This window comes from Lampetra fluviatilis, chromosome 12 (genome assembly GCF_964198595.1).
Source record: "Lampetra fluviatilis chromosome 12, kcLamFluv1.1, whole genome shotgun sequence".
In the NCBI taxonomy this organism is placed as follows: domain Eukaryota; kingdom Metazoa; phylum Chordata; class Hyperoartia; order Petromyzontiformes; family Petromyzontidae; genus Lampetra; species Lampetra fluviatilis.
Window position 1 is genome coordinate 12,004,139 of NC_136286.1, and position 18,800 is coordinate 12,022,938.

An 18,800-nucleotide genomic window follows, 5' to 3' on the forward strand; every position below is an offset into this window, starting at 1 on the left:
GGTAACCCACGGTTCTCTGTAGCTTGCCTTGCAGTTTGTGCTACGAGTCTTGGGCACTGCCACCGTCTTTGGACGGGACAGTGGCCCAGTGTGTAATACTTGTGCCTCAATAGCAAGAACGACCTGGGTTCAATTCCCGACTCGGGTGTATTTCTTTGTGCAGGAAGATTGTATGTTCTTCCTCGCCATGTTGTTCCCCGTGAGATGTTGACTACCTCGCCTGGGATACAGGAGGTCGTGGGTTCGATCCCGACCCTGACGCCTGCTGCTGTATATTTGGAGTTTGCGTCTCTCATCATCATCACGGTGGCTAGGAGATGTTGACTACCTCGCCTGGGATACAGGAGGTCGTGGGTTCGATCCCGACCCTGACGCCTGCTGCTGTATATTTGGAGTTTGCGTCTCTCATCATCATCACGGTGGCTAGGAGATGTTGACTACCTTGCCTGGTATACAGGAGGTCGTGGGTTCGATCCCGACCCTGACGCCTGCTGCTGTATATTTGGAGTTTGCGTCTCTCATCATCATCACGGTGACTAGGAGATGTTGACTACCTCGCCTGGTATACAGGAGGTCGTGGGTTCGATCCCGACCCTGACGCCTGCTGCTGTATATTTGGAGTTTGCGTCTCTCATCATCATCACGGTGGCTAGGAGATGTTGACTACCTGGCCTGGTATACAGGAGGTCGTGGGTTCGATCCCGACCCTGACGCCTGCTGCTGTATATTTGGAGTTTGCGTCTCTCATCATCATCACGGTGGCTAGGAGATGTTGACTACCTCGCCTGGGATACAGGAGGTCGTGGGTTCGATCCCGACCCTGACGCCTGCTGCTGTATATTTGGAGTTTGCGTCTCTCATCATCATCACGGTGGCTAGGAGATGTTGACTACCTTGCCTGGTATACAGGAGGTCGTGGATTCGATCCCGACCCTGACACCTGCTCTATATTTAGAGTTTGCGTGTCTCTCGCCCCGTGTTTGCGTGGTATTCTCTCGGGGTTTTCCCCTCAACATTTAAAATCAACACGCGCTTCGGGTATATGGCTGCTATTCATTTCCACGTGATAAGCCACTTCGTTGAGCTATTATTTGTGGTCATTAGGAAGCTGCTGGGAGCTACACACTTTTAAATCTACATTCAAAACTCATGTCTTGAGAACTGCTCTTTTGTGTTTAGTTTGTTATCCCCCCCACCCTGCACCTCCGATTAGCACAGTTAGCTATGTACGGTGCGAAAGAAGTTCAACATCTTGATCTCTGAGCTTGAATTCATGCACATGTCGCCTTCGTGCAATCAACGAGTGATTGTACCGTCTCCCCCATCCGTCACGCTCGCTGCGCTCCAGCGTGTGGCCCGTTCCATGTTCCGGCAACACGCAAAAAGCTCTCTCGGCGCTTCTCTCACCCTCCGGTCTCTCCCCCCCCCCCCCCAGTTTTCGTTGCACCTCTACTCTGTGCACTTGATGGTTCCCATCTCCTTCACCAAAAATAGCAAAACACGCGCACAACAGTTTAATTTGATTGTAAGGTTGTGTTTGTGACCGCGTCTCTCCGGGCCAATGTGATGATACATGTGACATATTCACACGAGCCATGACGCATGTTCTGCGTGCTGTATAGATGCAATCAGCGTGGCGGGGTTTCGGCGTTTTTCTGCTGCTGCTGCTGCTCTTGCCTGTGTTGTTGCTTCTTGGTGCACTGCATCTATCTTCATATCATTTTGTTCGATAATAAAAGAAAGCTTTTTTCTTCTATGGGACGCCTTCAGGAATGTTTGATTGTAATCAATAGTGGGACGCACTTACTTTGAACTTTTTAGGCCTCTTATTGTGTGTTTTTTTAAGTACACGGGTTTGCCCTTTTTCGCTTGATTGTGTTAGACACTTTGAACGGTCGCGTTTGACCCCTGACAACAACAAAAAAATCCGTCAAGCCTCGCCAAATGCCTCCCCGTGTAGTTCCCGCCGTTGTGAATGACCAGTGATTTTGGTGTTTTTCTACCCACGTCCGTGATATTAGCATCTGTCAAGACGCTCGTTCCATGTCGCGTACATTGGCCGGGCCGTGGACACCGTGAGGCCCGTCCCAGAAAATCAACAGCGTCGAGAAAATGGTCACCTCCGAATTGTATTGAGATGCTAGATGGTACCAATGCGCAAATATGTTGCGAATTAATCATGGAAGTTGATACACGTTTGAGTACAACACTGCACAATATACCGGTCGGTTATGTGACAATGCAGCACTTAATTGTTGAAATTCTTCCACACCGTACGTGGATAGCCGTGCTAGGCCAACCGTGCTAATCGGAGGTGCAGGGGTAGGGACAATAAACCAAACAAACGAACTTGTTGCAGGTCACGGCGACTGAATAAGATTATTTTTAAAAAAATTGGATTAGAACTCCACTGCCATTGTTATGGACCACACACGTTACAATTGACAAATGAGAGTTCACGAAGGTGGACGGAACTACTCTGACAGTCGTCGCAGTTTGTCTGGCGGTATTGCGGAGTCCAGAATGTTGCACCGAAGACTCTGGAGAGAATGTCGCAAGAGTTCTTGACGCCCTTCTTAGGGGGCTTGCTCGCCACTCACGGAGACTCACAATCGTTCAGGTCACGTGGACGTGTCACGTGACTAGAAACATCGCGTGCTGGACAAACCGCGTGCGCTGCAGTTTAATGACATCGCAGGTGTGTTTAAAAAACTAAGGTAATACGCCAACTACAATAAAGCACGCGCTTAGCAGTGGCTTCAGGACGTTGAGCTTTTTATTTTGTTTTTATAATGTACGTCGAACCTCATTCGCACCGAACATAGTCAACCGTGCGAATCAGAGGTGCAGGGGGAACAACGACCATCTGAACACAAGTTGATATGTTAATGCATTCATAAGCAGATTAAAAAAGTAGATTTCGATTTAAAGCTTTCGTGACTGCAGGGATTCATCTTCTTGGTTCTTTCGGTAAAGTCACGTAGAAGGGAAGTAATAAAATAATAAAAATAAAACATAATAAAATAATTCTCACGACGTTTCGGCCACAACGCAAGCAGCCGTCCTCAGGTGAAGACCAGGTCTGTCGGGGAGACAGTGTCTGAATGAAACACCACCACGCTTGGAGCGTATATTTAAGCTGGGTTGGAAGGGGGGGGAAGGGCGCCTTGACAAAATAATTTGCATATCTAGAGGAATTTAGCATATTTATGGTAAATGCAGGTATGTGATTAGTACTACTTGTGAAATGCGTAAGAAGCAAGAAGAAAAAAGTAGATGTTATTGTTACGAAACTGTGCTCCCCCCCCCCGCTCGGGGCCCATGAAGCTCTACTTTAAGTCTCCTTGCGCAGAATGCCACCGCTGCTTTTATGGCAGTTGGGAGCGGAAGGATGTGGTGGGCATGGTTGGAGATTGTCACATTTTTTCGTGTTGAAAAGTGTCGGGGCCCCCGCGCCTTGAGAGGGCGACTTGTTCGTGTGGAGGAGACTCGAGATATTAAAAAAACAGGAAAGGACTGCGGCGTGCAGATAAATCCGACGCTGTTGTGAACGGAAAACAATGGTATACAGTTGGAAGGAAAATAGTCTGAAAAGTGTTTTTCTCAAAATTTGCTTTGCCGTTGGGTTTTGTCTCTGTCAAAATTGCTCATTAAGCAGAACAACTCGCGAAACGATTCTCGTTTTCCCGTTGACTCCCCCCCCCATGTCAAAAGCTGAGCTACGTTTCAGCCCCCAAAATGTTCTTCTCTCGAACAACTTTATGAACGTGAGATATACACATTAAAATTTCAAAATAAAATGATAAAACATCAGGAGTAACACCGCACGGGAAGAACTACAGTGCTTGCAAGTGTCTGATGTTTATGTTGTTTAAAGGGATGACGATGTTAGTGGTTGGCTGGAGCAACAGGCGCCATGCAGGACCGCTGGTTCAAATATCACTTGCCACTGATGTTAGCCGTGGCTGGGAATCGAACCAGGGTGGCTGGGTTCACAGCCACAGCGTAGCTGTGAACCCAATTAATTAGCGCCGCAACCCCACTCACCCCACCCCACCCACCACACTCCTCCACCCACCACACTCCTCCACCCACCCACCCATTCCAGTGCCACCACGAGGCATCCTCCCCCACGCGACGAAGCACGCGTGGCACACAGCGAAAAGAGCTGAGAAACAAACAGCTGCAGGCCGCCGTACCACCCCCTGCCGCCACGGGACGCATATTGATCGATCGGTCGCCGCTCGCTAAGCGAACATTTTGCTCGTTTTGGGAACAAATTGGTCTAAATTGAAATTGCTCGTAAAAGCGAATTTTTTGTAGAAGGAAATGCTTGTTAAACGAGTCACGCCTGTATGGTAAATATCAGAGGTGTGGACTCGAGTCATGTGACTTGGACTCGAGTCAGACTCGAGTCATGAATTTGATGACTTGCGACTCGACTTGGACTTGCATAACAATGACTTTGTCCCACCTATGAGATGTGGACTCGAGTCATGTGACTTGGACTCGAGTCAGACTCGAGTCATGAATTTGATGACTTGCGACTCGACTTGGACTTGCATAACAATGACTTTGTCCCACCTATGAGATGTGGACTCGAGTCATGTGACTTGGACTCGAGTCAGACTCGAGTCATGAATTTGATGACTTGCGACTCGACTTGGACTTGCATAACAATGACTTTGTCCCACCTATGAGATGTGGACTCGAGTCATGTGACTTGGACTCGAGTCAGACTCGAGTCATGAATTTGATGACTTGCGACTCGACTTGGACTTGCATAACAATGACTTTGTCCCACCTATGAGGTGTGGACTCGAGTCATGTGACTTGGACTCGAGTCAGACTCGAGTCATGAATTTGATGACTTGCGACTCGACTTGGACTTGCATAACAATGACTTTGTCCCACCTCTGGTAAATATAAAGCCCTTTTGTCAGTCCACTGCTGCACTGACCTCTGAGAACAACGTCCTTCTGCACCAGCAGCAGCAGATCGCTGATTCAAGAACTATCCAGGCTCACTATACTTCGCTTCTGATATCTGATAACATCAAGTGCAGTCGAGGCGATTGGCTCATAGGCAGTGCATATAGAGTTTGTGTTACGGATTATAATTTTAAAAAATATATTTGGAGAAATAGAAGGTGCTGAACTTCAAAATACGACAGTTGTTTCTCACAAAATAAGATAAATGATTCTGCAGGGTTGACATAGGTATGCCAAACCCGCAAGTTTTGAAACACTGAATTATAGGAAATACGGTCATTTAACAACTTAACAAAAGAATGCTGCAGAGTTAGCCTCGAGATAAATCCTCCATGAGCAAAAAGTGAGACCTAGATTTGAAGTTTTCGTGACTGCAGGGACCCATACTCTTTGGTTCTTTCGGTAAAGTCACGTAGGTTGAAAATAAATTAAATTAAATCACGACGTTTCGGGCACAGCACAATTGTTTCTTGCTGTGGTTGTCCCACCTGATGACGGACGCTTGTGCTGCGCCTGAAACGTTGTGATTTAATTTATTTTATTGTATACCTACGTGACTTTACCGAAAGAACCAAAGAGTATAAAAATGGAGACATCTACAAGTTCCACGCAGGACGTTGTGTGAAAAATCTGACGTCACGCCGTGCCACGATTCCTCCGGTCTCAATAAAGATTCTGATTCTGACTCGTCGGTACAAGCCTCAAACACACCGGAGGGCTACAAGAAGCGACGGAAACTGTACAGTCTAGACAACGAAATAACAAATAATTCAAATGAGACGGTACAAATGAGCAAAAAAAAACATAAAAGACAATTATTATCCAGATAGAATTGTTTCTGTGACAGGTCTTGTGCTTGAGGGTTTGCGTGACAGGTTCAGCAGGTACACAGTCTTAATTCAGGACATAATGGCATCGTTTCAAGTTTTGGAGTCTGGTTTCCACTGGTACAAATTAGAAAATGGTTGTGTTCGTGATAATGTAGGAATCAGATTTTTACTTTTGTGATGTTTAGTTTTTGAGCTTAAATTCTCACTCAAAGTGTGCAAGGTGAACGTTGTGGTTACTGTGAAGCGGCAGCGGTGTGACACCTGGAGTGTGCTGTTACACAGCAGGGAGCGGTAGTGCAATGGTTAGTGCACTGCGCTACAAACCTGGGAGACCCCAGTTCGTATTTCTGCTTATGACCGCTAACAGTGGCGAATATTTGAACCAATCCTGGGTCTCCTCTAGGTCGGCTCAGCCTCAAATGAGTACCTGGTGCAGTGTTTAAACATGTCACAGACATACTATGCTTACAGATCTCGCTAAGCAGCATGAACCATCACGTGGACTCCGGTCATCCTCGAAGCAGCTTTTGGCTCACCGTCAAACAAAGGCGGTCACTGTATCGTGCGCTTTTAGATGCGCTTCTGCGTCCGTCTGGAACGCTCTTCCGATATTAGGAAGCCACCTGGTGCTTTGCACTTTTAAATCTAGATTGAAAACTCTTTTCTTTAGAACTGCTTTTTGTGTTTAGTTTGTTATCCTTCCCCCGCACCTACAATTAACACAGTTGGCTACGAAAGAAGTTCAACATACACACGTACATACACACGTACATACACACCTACATACACACCTACATACACACGTACATACACACGTACATACACACGTACATACACACCTACATACACACCTACATACACACCTACATACACACGTACATACACCTACATACACACCTACATACACACCTACATACACACCTACATACACACCTACATACACACCTACATACACACCTACATACACACGTACATACACACGTACATACACACGTACATACACACCTACATACACACCTACATACACACCTACATACACCTACATACACACCTACATACACACCTACATACACCTACATACACACCTACATACACACCTACATACACACCTACATACACACCTACACACACACCTACATACACACCTACATACACACCTACATACACACGTACATACACCTACATACACACCTACATACACACCTACATACACACCTACATACACACCTACATACACACGTACATACACACCTACATACACACGTACATACACACCTACATACACACCTACATACACACCTACATACACACCTACATACACACCTACATACACACGTACATACACACGTACATACACACCTACATACACACCTACATACACACCTACATACACACCTACATACATACGTACATACACCTACATACACACCTACATACACACCTACATACACACCTACATACACACCTACATACACACGTACATACACCTACATACACACCTACACACACACCTACATACACACTTACATACACACCTACATACGTCACTGGGGTGTGAATTGCTGCATGCCAACACCCACACATAGCATTGAGCCCATAAATTGGGCTAACTACACACCGGTGAAACGGGCAGCATGATTCAGAGGAAACAACATACATCCCAGAGAAAAACAAATAGCGAAGCCTTTTACGACTATCAGTAAAGTTTGACCGAGAGTGTCAGAGAGAGCAAGTGCAGTTGTGTTCAGTCTTTGGACAGTGTTTGGATTCTATATATTTACGTGACAGGTTTAGTGCTTGTGTGTAGGAGGCATACAGTCTTTTACGCAATTCGGGACATAATGGCATAGTTTCAATATTTGGAGTCTAGTTCCCACTGGCACGGATTAGAAAAGGGTGTGTTCATGATAATGTAGGAATGTGATTTTCACTCTCGTGATGTTTCATTTTTTGAGCTTAGGAGCTCAATAAAAGTGCGAAGAGTTCAAGGCACTTGTGGTAAGGTGAACGTTGCGGTGGTTACTGTGAAGCAACAGCGGCGTGACACTTGGAGTGTGCTGTTACACAACCAGGAGCGGCAGTGCTGTGGTTAGCGTGCTGCGCTACGAACCTGGAGACCCAATTTCACTTCCGAATATCTGAACCGGTCCTGGGTCTCCCCTAGGTCGACTCGGCCTCAAATGAGTACCTGTTTGCGGCGCGTAAACATCGCCACTGGGGAGACAAAGGCGGCCGGGCGTGGTGTTGGCCACCCACCCCCTCGTGTGCCGTGCCGGCCTTCATAGGTGCTCGCTAATAGCACTTGCCCCTACAGTCTGTCAAAGCTATACGGGGGACCTTTGTCTTTGTCTTCCAAGACGTTCGGCCAGCATAGAGGAGCAGGGAAATCAACAGGGGTCTTGAATTGCCCCCTCGTGGAGGCCCTTCTACCAGCAGGCGCGTAAGCAGGCAATTGCAGTGCTTGCACCTCTCAACTCTTATATGCGGCAAGGCAACATTCTATACCGAGGGGAAGTTTGCCGCGTGGGAGGAGGGAGAAAGCCGCATGGCCGAGGCACGGAGCGCCCCAGAACTCCGCAGATAAATTGGAGCGTCCTTCTCGCCCCACTGGGTTAGAGTCACTGGATGCAGCAAATCTGGCTGTGATGGTCCCACCTGATGACGGAGACTTGTGTTGCCTCCGAAACGTCGTGATTTTATTATTTTATTTTTATTAACTTTAATTTCATTTTTTACCTACGTGACTTTATCGAAAGAACTAAGAGTATGAATCCTTGCAGTCACGAAAGCTTTAAATCTAGAACTCCTACCCGTTGTGGAATTTTGTTTCGACCGAGCAGTCCCCTTGCCTGACCCAACGTGCTTCTGACAAATAACATTTTTGTGAGACATCCTAACTAGGTCGTAACTGTGAGCGAATAAAACTAAATTTCAACAGACTCAGCATGCGTGACGTAAATTGCTCGCACTAGCTGGTTACTCTTGGAAACCCACAGTGTTTATGCTCAATGAATGTAAAACAATATCTTTCACATGGTTCAAGGTTACCACACGGATATTTGTTTGTATCGCGGTTATTTCATATCGCCAGATTCACACGTGATCATTCGCCTATGATTCTCATGAATGATAATTTATAAATCAATTCACGTTACCCCCCCCCCCACTGCGGCTGGATTAGGGGCAGGCGCGCAAGCCGTGACCACGATCCCAGGGTGCAGCACCACGTGTCTGCCGTGTGTGTTGTGTGCGCGCCGCGAGAGCCGTCGCAACTTTGTCTGGCGGTATTGTGGAGTCCAGAATGTTGCACCGAAGACTCTGGAGACGTGCATGGCTAAGGACAACAAACCAAACAATCGAAATAGCTGCAGGTCACGGCGACTGAATAAGATTCTTTAAAAAAAAAAGCTGGATTAGAACTCCACTGACATTGTTATGGACCCCACACGTTCTAATTGACAAATGAGAGTTCACGAAGATGGACGGAACTACTCTGACAGTCGTCGCAACTTTGTCTGGCGGTATTGCGGAGTCCAGAATGTTGCACCGAAGACTCTGGAGAGAATGTCGCAAGAGTTCTTGACGCCCTTCTTAGGGGGCTTGCTCGCCGCTCACGAAGACTCACATTCACCAGGTCACGTGGACGTGTCACGTGGCTACAAACATCACGTGCTGGACAAACCGCGTGCGCTGCAGTTTCTATGTGTCGCAGGCGTGTTTACGCAAGGGAAAGTAATACAACAATTACGATCAAACATACAATTAGCGGTGGCATTAAGAACGATGAGCCTTTTAATGTACGTTGAACTTAAATTTCGATTTAAAGCTTTCGTGACTGCAGGGATTCATCTTCGTGGTTCTTTCGGTAAAGTCACGTAGAATGGAAATAATAAAATAATAAAAATAAAACATAATAAAATAATTCTCACGACGTTTCGGCCACAACTGAGGGTGGGTGCTTGCGTTGTGGCCGAAACGTCGTGAGAATTATTTTATAATGTTTTCTTTTTATTATTTTATTATTTCCATTCTACGTGACTTTACCGAAAGAACCAAGAAGATGCGTTGAACTTCTTTCGCACCGTACATAGCCAACAGTGCTAATCCCGATGTGCGGGGTGGCAGCCCACGTTCGCAGCCTCGTTCAAAATTGCACCTCCCCCCCCCTCCCGCAATCTCGAGTGAAATCCTGAGAGCGAACGTCGAAGGTCAGACGTTGACGCTGCAAGCTGTTATAAGATCTCGCCGAAATAGAGGAAGCAAGCCATCTGTTAGGACGCAAAGCGTCAAGGGATTTGAGTCGACTTTTTTAGTGTGGATACCCTTTTGGTGTGGACACTTGAAAACAAAACGTTGACTCCCCCTCTCACACACGTCACTTTGTTCAATGCCATTTGTTTGCGTTCCTTTATTTCTTCTTTAGTCAAACATAATGTTGTCATGTCTCTGTGTGTGTGTGTGCCAGGGTGTGTGCGTGTGTGTTGCAGTGTGTGTTTTCGACCAGCGGTGTTGTGGGGAGCGGCAGCGTAGCGGTTAGCGCCACGCTGCGCTACGAATCTGGCGACCCGAGTTCGATTCCCGCTCACGGCCAACACCAGTGACGATTATCTGTACCGGTTCTGGGCCTCCACTAGGTCGACTCAGCCTTAAATGGGCACCTGGTACTGGGAAGACAAAGGTGGCCGGGCGTGGTGCTGGCCACCCACCCCCTCGTGTGCCGTTCCAGCCTTTATAGGTGCTCGCTAACAGCACTTGGCCCACAAGGCTATATGGGGGATCTTTGTCTTTCGACCAGCTCCCTATTCCTATAACATGCGAAGCGTGTATCCGACGATACCTGTGAAGAAGCCAGGCTTGTGTTCACAACGATGTGTGCCGTACAACGTCTGGGACGTCGCAGGACAACCCATTAAAATAAGAGCCGAGCAGGAGCTGATTGGGCCCTTGCTGCTTGCTGCTGACATGATTACAATCTATCAAATCTACGTTGCAATCGTACGTACTTATAGCGCCCCCCCCCCTCTGGGATTAGGGCAGGGTGTGGATGCGAGGTGCAACTTGTCGTTGGCATGAGAGATGGGTGAAGGAGAAGCCACAGTAAGACATTGGATGGCACGATAGGATTTGGGCAAAGCCCACGGTGATTGGTGCGTGGATTGAGGCAGGTGGGGTTGGGTGATGGGTGCGGATACCTGGATTGCGGTGGTGGGACGGTGTGCTTTGGTGGTGAAGTTGAAGAAAAAAACGTTGCATGGAATTTATTTTCTTTAACAAGGGTGGAGCTTGGCATTTTGTGTCTGACGTGAGAGCGTTTTTTTTTGTTTTTAAAGGCAGTGGAACGTAACCGGTGTTGACCAATCGAACTAAACGGATATTTTGTGGGTCTTAACAAGAGTGGGCGGGGGGGGGAGAGTACTCTTGTGTGTCTCGTATTTGTTTTATGAGAAGGCACAACGACGTGCATGCGATAGAATGTCAAAAGGAGACATTTGACCTCGTAAGACGCACAGAGACCAACAAATCCGTTGTTTTTTTACCCGACAGCAATAAGGGCAAGTTTGCACAAACGGCTCTCGAGAGGATTTGTTACCATTCACGGTACCGAAAGGGGACGGCTTGGGAGGAAGGGGGGGGTGAGATTCAAATAGCGTCGTCTGTTGATTCACTGCGCCCACACTTGCACGCCCGTCTCTTGCAGGGTTGTAGGTGGAAGGAGGGGGGGACACCATCCCGTTGGCCCGTGAAAGAAGCACACAGACCCTCCTCCTCCACCACCACCACGTCCGCCCACCTCTCAGGACCATTATAATCCACGGACGGAGATGACACGAGACGCAGTCACGCCCTTCGGGAGCGCACATTGCTCTCCGGGCATGAGGACCTGCAAATTCCTGATGATAAATGTCGGCGTGTCGGTCGTCCTCTACGTCTGCATCATGGCCATGTTCCTGCGCACCGAGAGGCACGAGGTGTGCCCGCTGTGCCGGTGCACCAGCACCGTGGCCCCCGACTCGGCTCGCCGGCGCAGCGAGGAGCGCATCGTGGCCGCGGTGCTGGGCGCTCAGAACCACACGGCGGCCGAGGCGTTCGGGACCCTCCTGCAGGAGCTGGGCCTCCTGAGGAGCTCCCTGCGCGACCTGCACGGCAGCGCCAACGGGTCGAGCGCTCGCAGCGAGGGCATCGTCAGGGCCATCCTGGAGGACGTGCGCCAGCTGCTGGAGGCGAGTAAAGCGGCCGCGCGGGCGGCGGCGGCGGCGGCGACGGAGTCCCCGGAGAAGCTCGTCCAGGAGAAGAGGGACGCGGAGCAGCAGCGGGAGGCGTGGAGCTCCTTGCAGCGGAACGTGGAGCACATGCAGCGGCTGTACACGAACTTCTCGCTGACGATCAGCGAGGCGGTGAGGAGTCAGAGAGCGGCGGTGACGACGGAGAGGCCCCACGTGCGACGGGACACCTACAGCATGTCACTCGCGTGCCGGCCCATCCCCAAGCGCAACAACAGCGCCTGGTTCAAGAGCCACTTCAACGACACCGTGAGGCCCTTCCTCACCAACCAGACGGCCACCCTCTCCAACGACACCCTCAAGTGGTTCAAGGTAACCTGTTTGCGTCTCAGCTTTCAGACGTTCGTCCGTCGCCTGTCGTTACTTGTTCGTTTGATAAATTCTAACCGAGGACAGCTGGCGATTTTGTTTTATATAATCTTCCGTTTCTCCTTGAATTGCCGCTTGCATTTTGAAGTTACATTTTTTTTAAATGTGTCTCTGCACGTTATAAATGTGTTGTTATTAGTATAATGCTTGCGGATAATAATACTTAGGGGGGTGGAGCGGTGGCCCATTGGATATTGCATTCAACTATTGAACTGGGTGACATGGGTTTGATTTCTGGCCACGGAAAACATCAGTGCCGAATGATATCTCAATCGGTCCTAAAGCAGTTGCCCTCACCCCTCGGCCACGTGGCCCGGTCCCGATTCGGTTGATGGTCGACCATTGGCGGCGTGGAAGGTTGAAACCGGGGAGGTGCGAGATGTTTATCTTTTAACGTCCGTTAGACGATGCAAATGCAGACTGGGGGGGGGGGGGGGATGTGCGATTTGCATGGTGACCAGTTCTTACTGTGCCAGGTTTTTGCTTTGTCAGGGGTAGGTGGAAAACACCTCGATGGGCTGCGAATCTTATCGTTACATCGCAGCCTCGCGGGCTGTCCGAGATGCACTTTGTGCAACGCTTTCGAGGATAACAAGTCCCCTCCACTTGCGATGCGTGTAATGGGGTTCATGAAATTGCACGGCTGACAATCTTTAAGGGGATTCAGCTTTTTAAAATACTATATTAGGAGTAAAATTCCAACCGCATGATAATAATAAAGTGTGGTATAAAATGTGTTTTTTTGACTTAATATGAAATATTGTACGTATGTTTAACTTCTTTCGCAGCGTACATAGCCAACCGTCGGCAACCGTGCTAATCGGAGGTGCTATTATAAAGTATTATCAGGTTCTATTATAAAGTATTATAAGGTCCTGTTATTATAAAGTATCGCACTGCTGTGTAGCGTGTAATAATAAACAACATTACAATAGGCTCTTATTACTGTACAATGAAAACATTCACAAAAGTTTGGAGAGGGTTGTCACATAATACCGTGCATGACCGAGTGCAAATATCAGTCCTCATGAAATTAACGTTTTTCTTTTTTAAATGATGTATTATTATCAATAGTACAACCACGTAAGCTCCTGTCAACGTGGCCCACTGCATTGCGTGAGTAGTAAGCTTTGATCCACGGCATATGCGATGATTTAAGACACATTGCAAAACCACGTAGACACTTAACTGCATACGCAGTTAAAGTAAACGGGCTACTTTTTAATTCATTAAAATTAGTTCTTTCTTTTGTTTTTTTATAAACTGTGGTTTGTGTTTTTTTTTACAAAGCAAACGGACGTCTCCAAAGGGCGTTTCAGCACACCCTCCCTGGCTGCTGCCCACAGGCGACGTTTTTTTGTGTGTGCAGACTTGCAGTGGTCGCTTTTTGCGGTTTGACATCATTGTCCTTGCCTGCCTTGACAATTTACCCACCCGGCGCTAGCGACACACGCGTCACAGACACGCGCACGTCACACGCGCATGCCACGCGCGCTCGCAACCGACCGTCGCGACCAAAACTATAACAGTGATCGTATTACGGACAGGTGCGTTCGGCAGACGTGAGGACAATTGAGGCTGTTTCTTTTGCGAGGGAAGGCTTTCGTTGACCATAAATGTTGCCACACATGACAGGTAAAATCGGACGCACACCTGACCGCGCCGCTTAGCGTGGGTTGACTCGCTCGGATGTCACCCGCCCCTGATGACCCGGAGTCGAACTCGGATCATCGGTCTCGCGTGGCAGCGCGCTACTCACTGTGCCAACACTTTACACGGATGCTTTGTTGCCGTATAAATCGATCCATTCGTATTTTCACTTTTGACTTCTTGTATCTTAGGAGCAAGTCCGTATATTTTGTCTTTACCTGTAGAATATTTCAGCTTCATTTTGAGTTTTCACAATTGTTGACTTTTTTGTTCTTCTTGTCCAATAGGTTTTACCCCCCCCTCCGAAATTGTCACTAATACGTTGTAAGTACATAATTTAGCATCCTTTTCAAAAGTAACTGATCTTGGTTTCATTCACTTGTAAGTGGAAACCACGATCCCCCCCCCCCCGCCTTGTATACACGCAGATCGGCAGACCATTGAGTTCACAGCACAGTATTTCATTCGCTGCACAGATGATCCCATTTTGCCAGTTGCCTGGCGACTGACTTTACACGGGAGATCCGTGGGGCTGCATGAGCACAGCACCAACGGGGACGAGTGATCATAAACATCAAACTTTGCAGACAACGAGTACAGCATGGGGCGGGGGGGGGGCTTGAGTAATATCGCACAACTCATTTCAGCAATGTTGACCTTTCCTGCCCAGCATTTCGCAGACACTGCCTCTCCCTCCCCCGCTTCCACCAGCACACACGCGGTTGAGCCCGTCGTCTCGAATGACCCGACCTGGCTCAGGCAAAATCCTTTAACGTTGACTACGTCTGCCATTAGCGTTTGATCCGCTTGCAATACTGCGCGACGCTTTCACCGTTGCTGTGGCTCCGAAGCGTCACCTCGTGTGGCACCGCTGGCGGGGGCGACGTGTCACAACAATGTGTCATCTCGACGGGGAGGGGGGGGGGTCCGGTGCTTCCCCCCCACCCCCACAAAATATTTTCAGATCTAGCTGAGAGGGACGCCCACGACACTTTTTCGAATCCACGTGCTTTGCTTTCTCCACTTTTACGGGGTGAAGTAAATGCTGATTCTGCCGACGATAGAACACGAGAACACGCAATAGCGCACGCACGTCAATAGGCTCAGCGCTAACTCTTTAGACTATTTGGCTGCTGGTGTAAATTTCCATGCGATAAGCCACTTCGTTGAGCTATTATTTGTGGCCAGTTCGTTTCTGAAAATGAACTGTAAAGCTCAATGGGCCTTACCTGTTGGTAAAATAAAAAAAAGTTTAGTGGTTTTTATAGTCAGTAGTTGCATAAATTATAATATTATCGTACGGTAGAACTCCAAAGTGGTGGGGGGGGCAAGAGGGGGGGGGGGGCAGCAGGAAAACTTTGCGGATCCTGTCTGTAATCGAGCCAGTTGCCGCCAGGAACAATTCGCTAGTCGGGCATCCCCGACTCCGAGCGCGAAGCGGCCACGTCCCGGATTAGCACCGCTGGCTCTGCCCGTGTGAGCCAGCGCGACTCGCTGTGAGCGACACTCCGTGTCCCTGACCAACCGGCGCTCGGTTTTCTTCGGCAGACGATGCAGTCGGACCGCAACACCCCGGAGAAGTTGCAGGCCCTGGTGACCACCTTGCTGTCGCTGTTGCCGCCCAACGCCGGCTTCCTGCGCCCGTCCTCCAAGAGCTGCCTGCGCTGCGCCGTCGTGGGCAACTCGGGCAACGTGAAAGACCTGCGCTACGGGGCCTTCATAGACCAGCACACTTTCGTCTTCAGGTGAGATCGGCGGTCGCTGGCGACGCCTGGGGGGGTGGGGGGGGGGGCCAAGTGGCTCGAGGAGTAACCGGATCCATGAAAGCGATAGATGCACTGAACACTGAATATCCGTGCCAATTTATGATCTAATGAATGCAAATATACCGAATTAACTTTAAAAGAATAATAATCTCGTTTTCTTGCCTGCAGCTCGCTTTCTCTCATCACACCACGTCTGTGCCTTGTCCCCATATCTCTCGTTCTGCTACATTTCTGTCCCACCTGTATCTCTGTTCTCTCGCCTAATTGCACAACGAGTTTGTCCATGTTTGCTCTCATCGCACTGCATCTCTATCTCCTGTCTGTACCTCTTATTTAAATCTCTTCCTCTCATCTCACTCGGATTTTGTAAATTAAAAGGTGGGGGAGGGGCGGCGGGGTGGGGATGCTCCCAAATGTTGTTTTCCGCTCAAGGCCTTCAATGGGCCCCCAATGGGCCTCCTATTGGGGTGGGTCGTTGTTGGCATTTGAGCTCAGACAGCTGCTCAGAATTCTGTTGCCAAGACAAGGGGGTAAGCACTGCAGCCATCCAGCAGGGAACGTGGTAGGCGAGTGCTGTTGATGTGCTTGGGCGGCAACGTTTGCGCTGGGTCGGGACACGCGTGCAGGATAGGGGAGGGCCCGTTGCCGAGGCAGCCATTGAAGTGGCCTCCACAAATTCTGGGGCTCGAGGGAGAGACCTGGGATCAGATGGTGCGACACTGTCAGGGCGTACGTACGTACGTTGAACTTCGTGCGTAAACAACCGATCGGAGGTGCGGGATTAGAATCGCGCTGTGATTATGGTCGTAGTGCGGCAGCTGCGGGATGAGGCAGATGGTGAAGTGTGGTGGCAGCAGCGGCTTTGGTCACTGTGACAACTCGTAGGCATAGCACAGCCAACAGGGGCTGGGATGGGCTGGTGCCAGCTACATATAATGCACGTTGTACGGTATATGTATTACGGTATGTGTATTACGGAAGGTGTATTACGGTATGTGTATTATGGTACGGTATATATATTATGGTATGTGTATTATGGTTTGTGTATTATGCTACGGTATATATATTATGGTAGAAGTATTATGGTCTATGGGGGGGGGGAGAGCGGTAGTGCAGTGGTTCATGCACTGCGCTATAAGCCCGGCAACCTGAATTTCATTTCCGACCGGGGTTAAACACCAGTGGGTGTGGCGAGCATTATCTCAATTGGTCTTGGGTCCTCATCCAAGACTATAATCGCAGTGCGTTTCTAATCACAATGACCGGCGTGGTGAAGTATGGTCCAGCAACCCGCATTGCCAACGTGGTGTGAGGAGGTCTTCATCTGGCAGTTTGCTTGACGAATCATTATTGTAGTATGTGCTCGGGTATTTTGTATATTATTGTTATTACAGTATTTGGTGGAGGGAGGGGGATTGTTCGGAATTAACATTTTGCGCCGACCTCCACTCGAGACGCCGAGGAAGCGGAGGAAGAAAAGTCTTTACGCGACCAGGGCCGGGTTCCGTGTAACCGTGGGACGATCGATAGTCAGCTCGCCCGAGCGCCTGAGAGTCATAATTAGGATTTGAGGTCTCACATTGTTGCAATTGTGGGTGGAGCACCTCGTATAGTTATACGGCTTTAGAACCGCTGTTGCCCAACCGCTTGTAAATTGTTCGTTTATCACAGCGGTCGGTTGTGGATCGGGTGTTAGCAACGCTCTTCTGTTGACGTGCACATCTCTCGACGTTGCTACATGTGTGTGGAGTGGGGCTGTACGGTCGACCGATGCAATGGGACTGACTGCAGGAAACCGCGGGTCCTCTCGCTGGCAACTTCTTTTTAGCGCAAGGAAATTTTCTCGTCCGTGTTTTTTTTACTTTGTCTTCACGACGTCCCCCCCCCCCCTTTTATGTTTACTTCCACCTTGCCACCATTTCCACCTTCCTCTCAAGTTTTGGATTACTCGGGCCCGCTTGGATTTCGAGAAGTTGCGCCGGGTCACACAAACTCCGAAGCTACCCTCCTTTGCTTTCCGCTCGGAGAAAAAAGGGAGCATTGTCGAACATGGTGGGCCCATTGTCAAGAAATAAAAAGGCGGTACGGCAAGTTGGTTCACGGGCTCTCTCCGCTGTGGAGTCTTAATCTCTCAGCTGGAGGTTTTTTTTTCTGGTTTTTTTCTGGCCACTCAGGTTCTCTCACTCTCTGGCAAGCAAAACAAATATTCAAGTCTAACCTCATCACCAAATGTTAAAGGACTAAGCTTAAAAGGGGCCTTAAGACTCTTTTTGAGGCTTTCTTGGGAACAGATAAGTGCATGCAAGGCCACAAAACAGGTGGGGCGGTGATGCAATAGTTTGCTCTCTGCGCTGTGAACATAAACGTCCTTATTCTTATTCATATTCTTAGGTTTTTTCGGTAAATTCACGTAGGTAAAAAATTAATTAAAGTAAAATAAAAAATAAATAAAAATTACGACGTTTAGGAGGCAACACAAGCCTCCGTCTTCAGGTGGAACCATCACAGCACGATAGCTGTATCAAGGTTCTTTCGGTAAAGTCAAGAATATGAATCTCTGCAGTCACGAAAGCTTTAAATCAAAATAAACGTCCTTGGTTATATTCACCGGCCATGGACAACATCTGTGTGGAGTAGAATCTGAACTGGTTCTGGGCAACCCCCCACCCCACCCCCAGTCTCCCGCTGCCCCCACTTTAACAACTCGCATTGACCGGTCTGGTGAAGTGAGCTCAAACAACCCCCGTGACCGAGACAGCGTGGGGAGGCCATCATCCAGCGGTGCCTTGACATTAACTCATACGTTCAGTTCCAGAACATTTTATGTTGCTTCATCTGGTTGGTTTCATCGTGATATTAACAGGTCGTGGTGATTATTTGCTACTTTCTGCACACCGCTTTGTGTGACCGTAT

The 18,800-nt window shown here is 48.7% G+C and overlaps 1 protein-coding gene across 1 annotated transcript in view; it reads left to right on the forward strand.

Moving 5' to 3' along the window:
• Window positions 1-18,800, forward strand: part of LOC144935191 (CMP-N-acetylneuraminate-beta-galactosamide-alpha-2,3-sialyltransferase 1-like) — a 60,053-nt gene that overhangs the window by 11,996 nt on the left and 29,257 nt on the right. Inside the window, exons 2-3 of the mRNA XM_078861671.1 lie at window positions 11,520-12,414; window positions 15,670-15,866. Coding sequence (XP_078717797.1) covers window positions 11,644-12,414; window positions 15,670-15,866 — 968 coding nt within the window. The 5' untranslated portion in view covers window positions 11,520-11,643. The remainder of the gene's footprint in view (window positions 1-11,519; window positions 12,415-15,669; window positions 15,867-18,800) is intronic.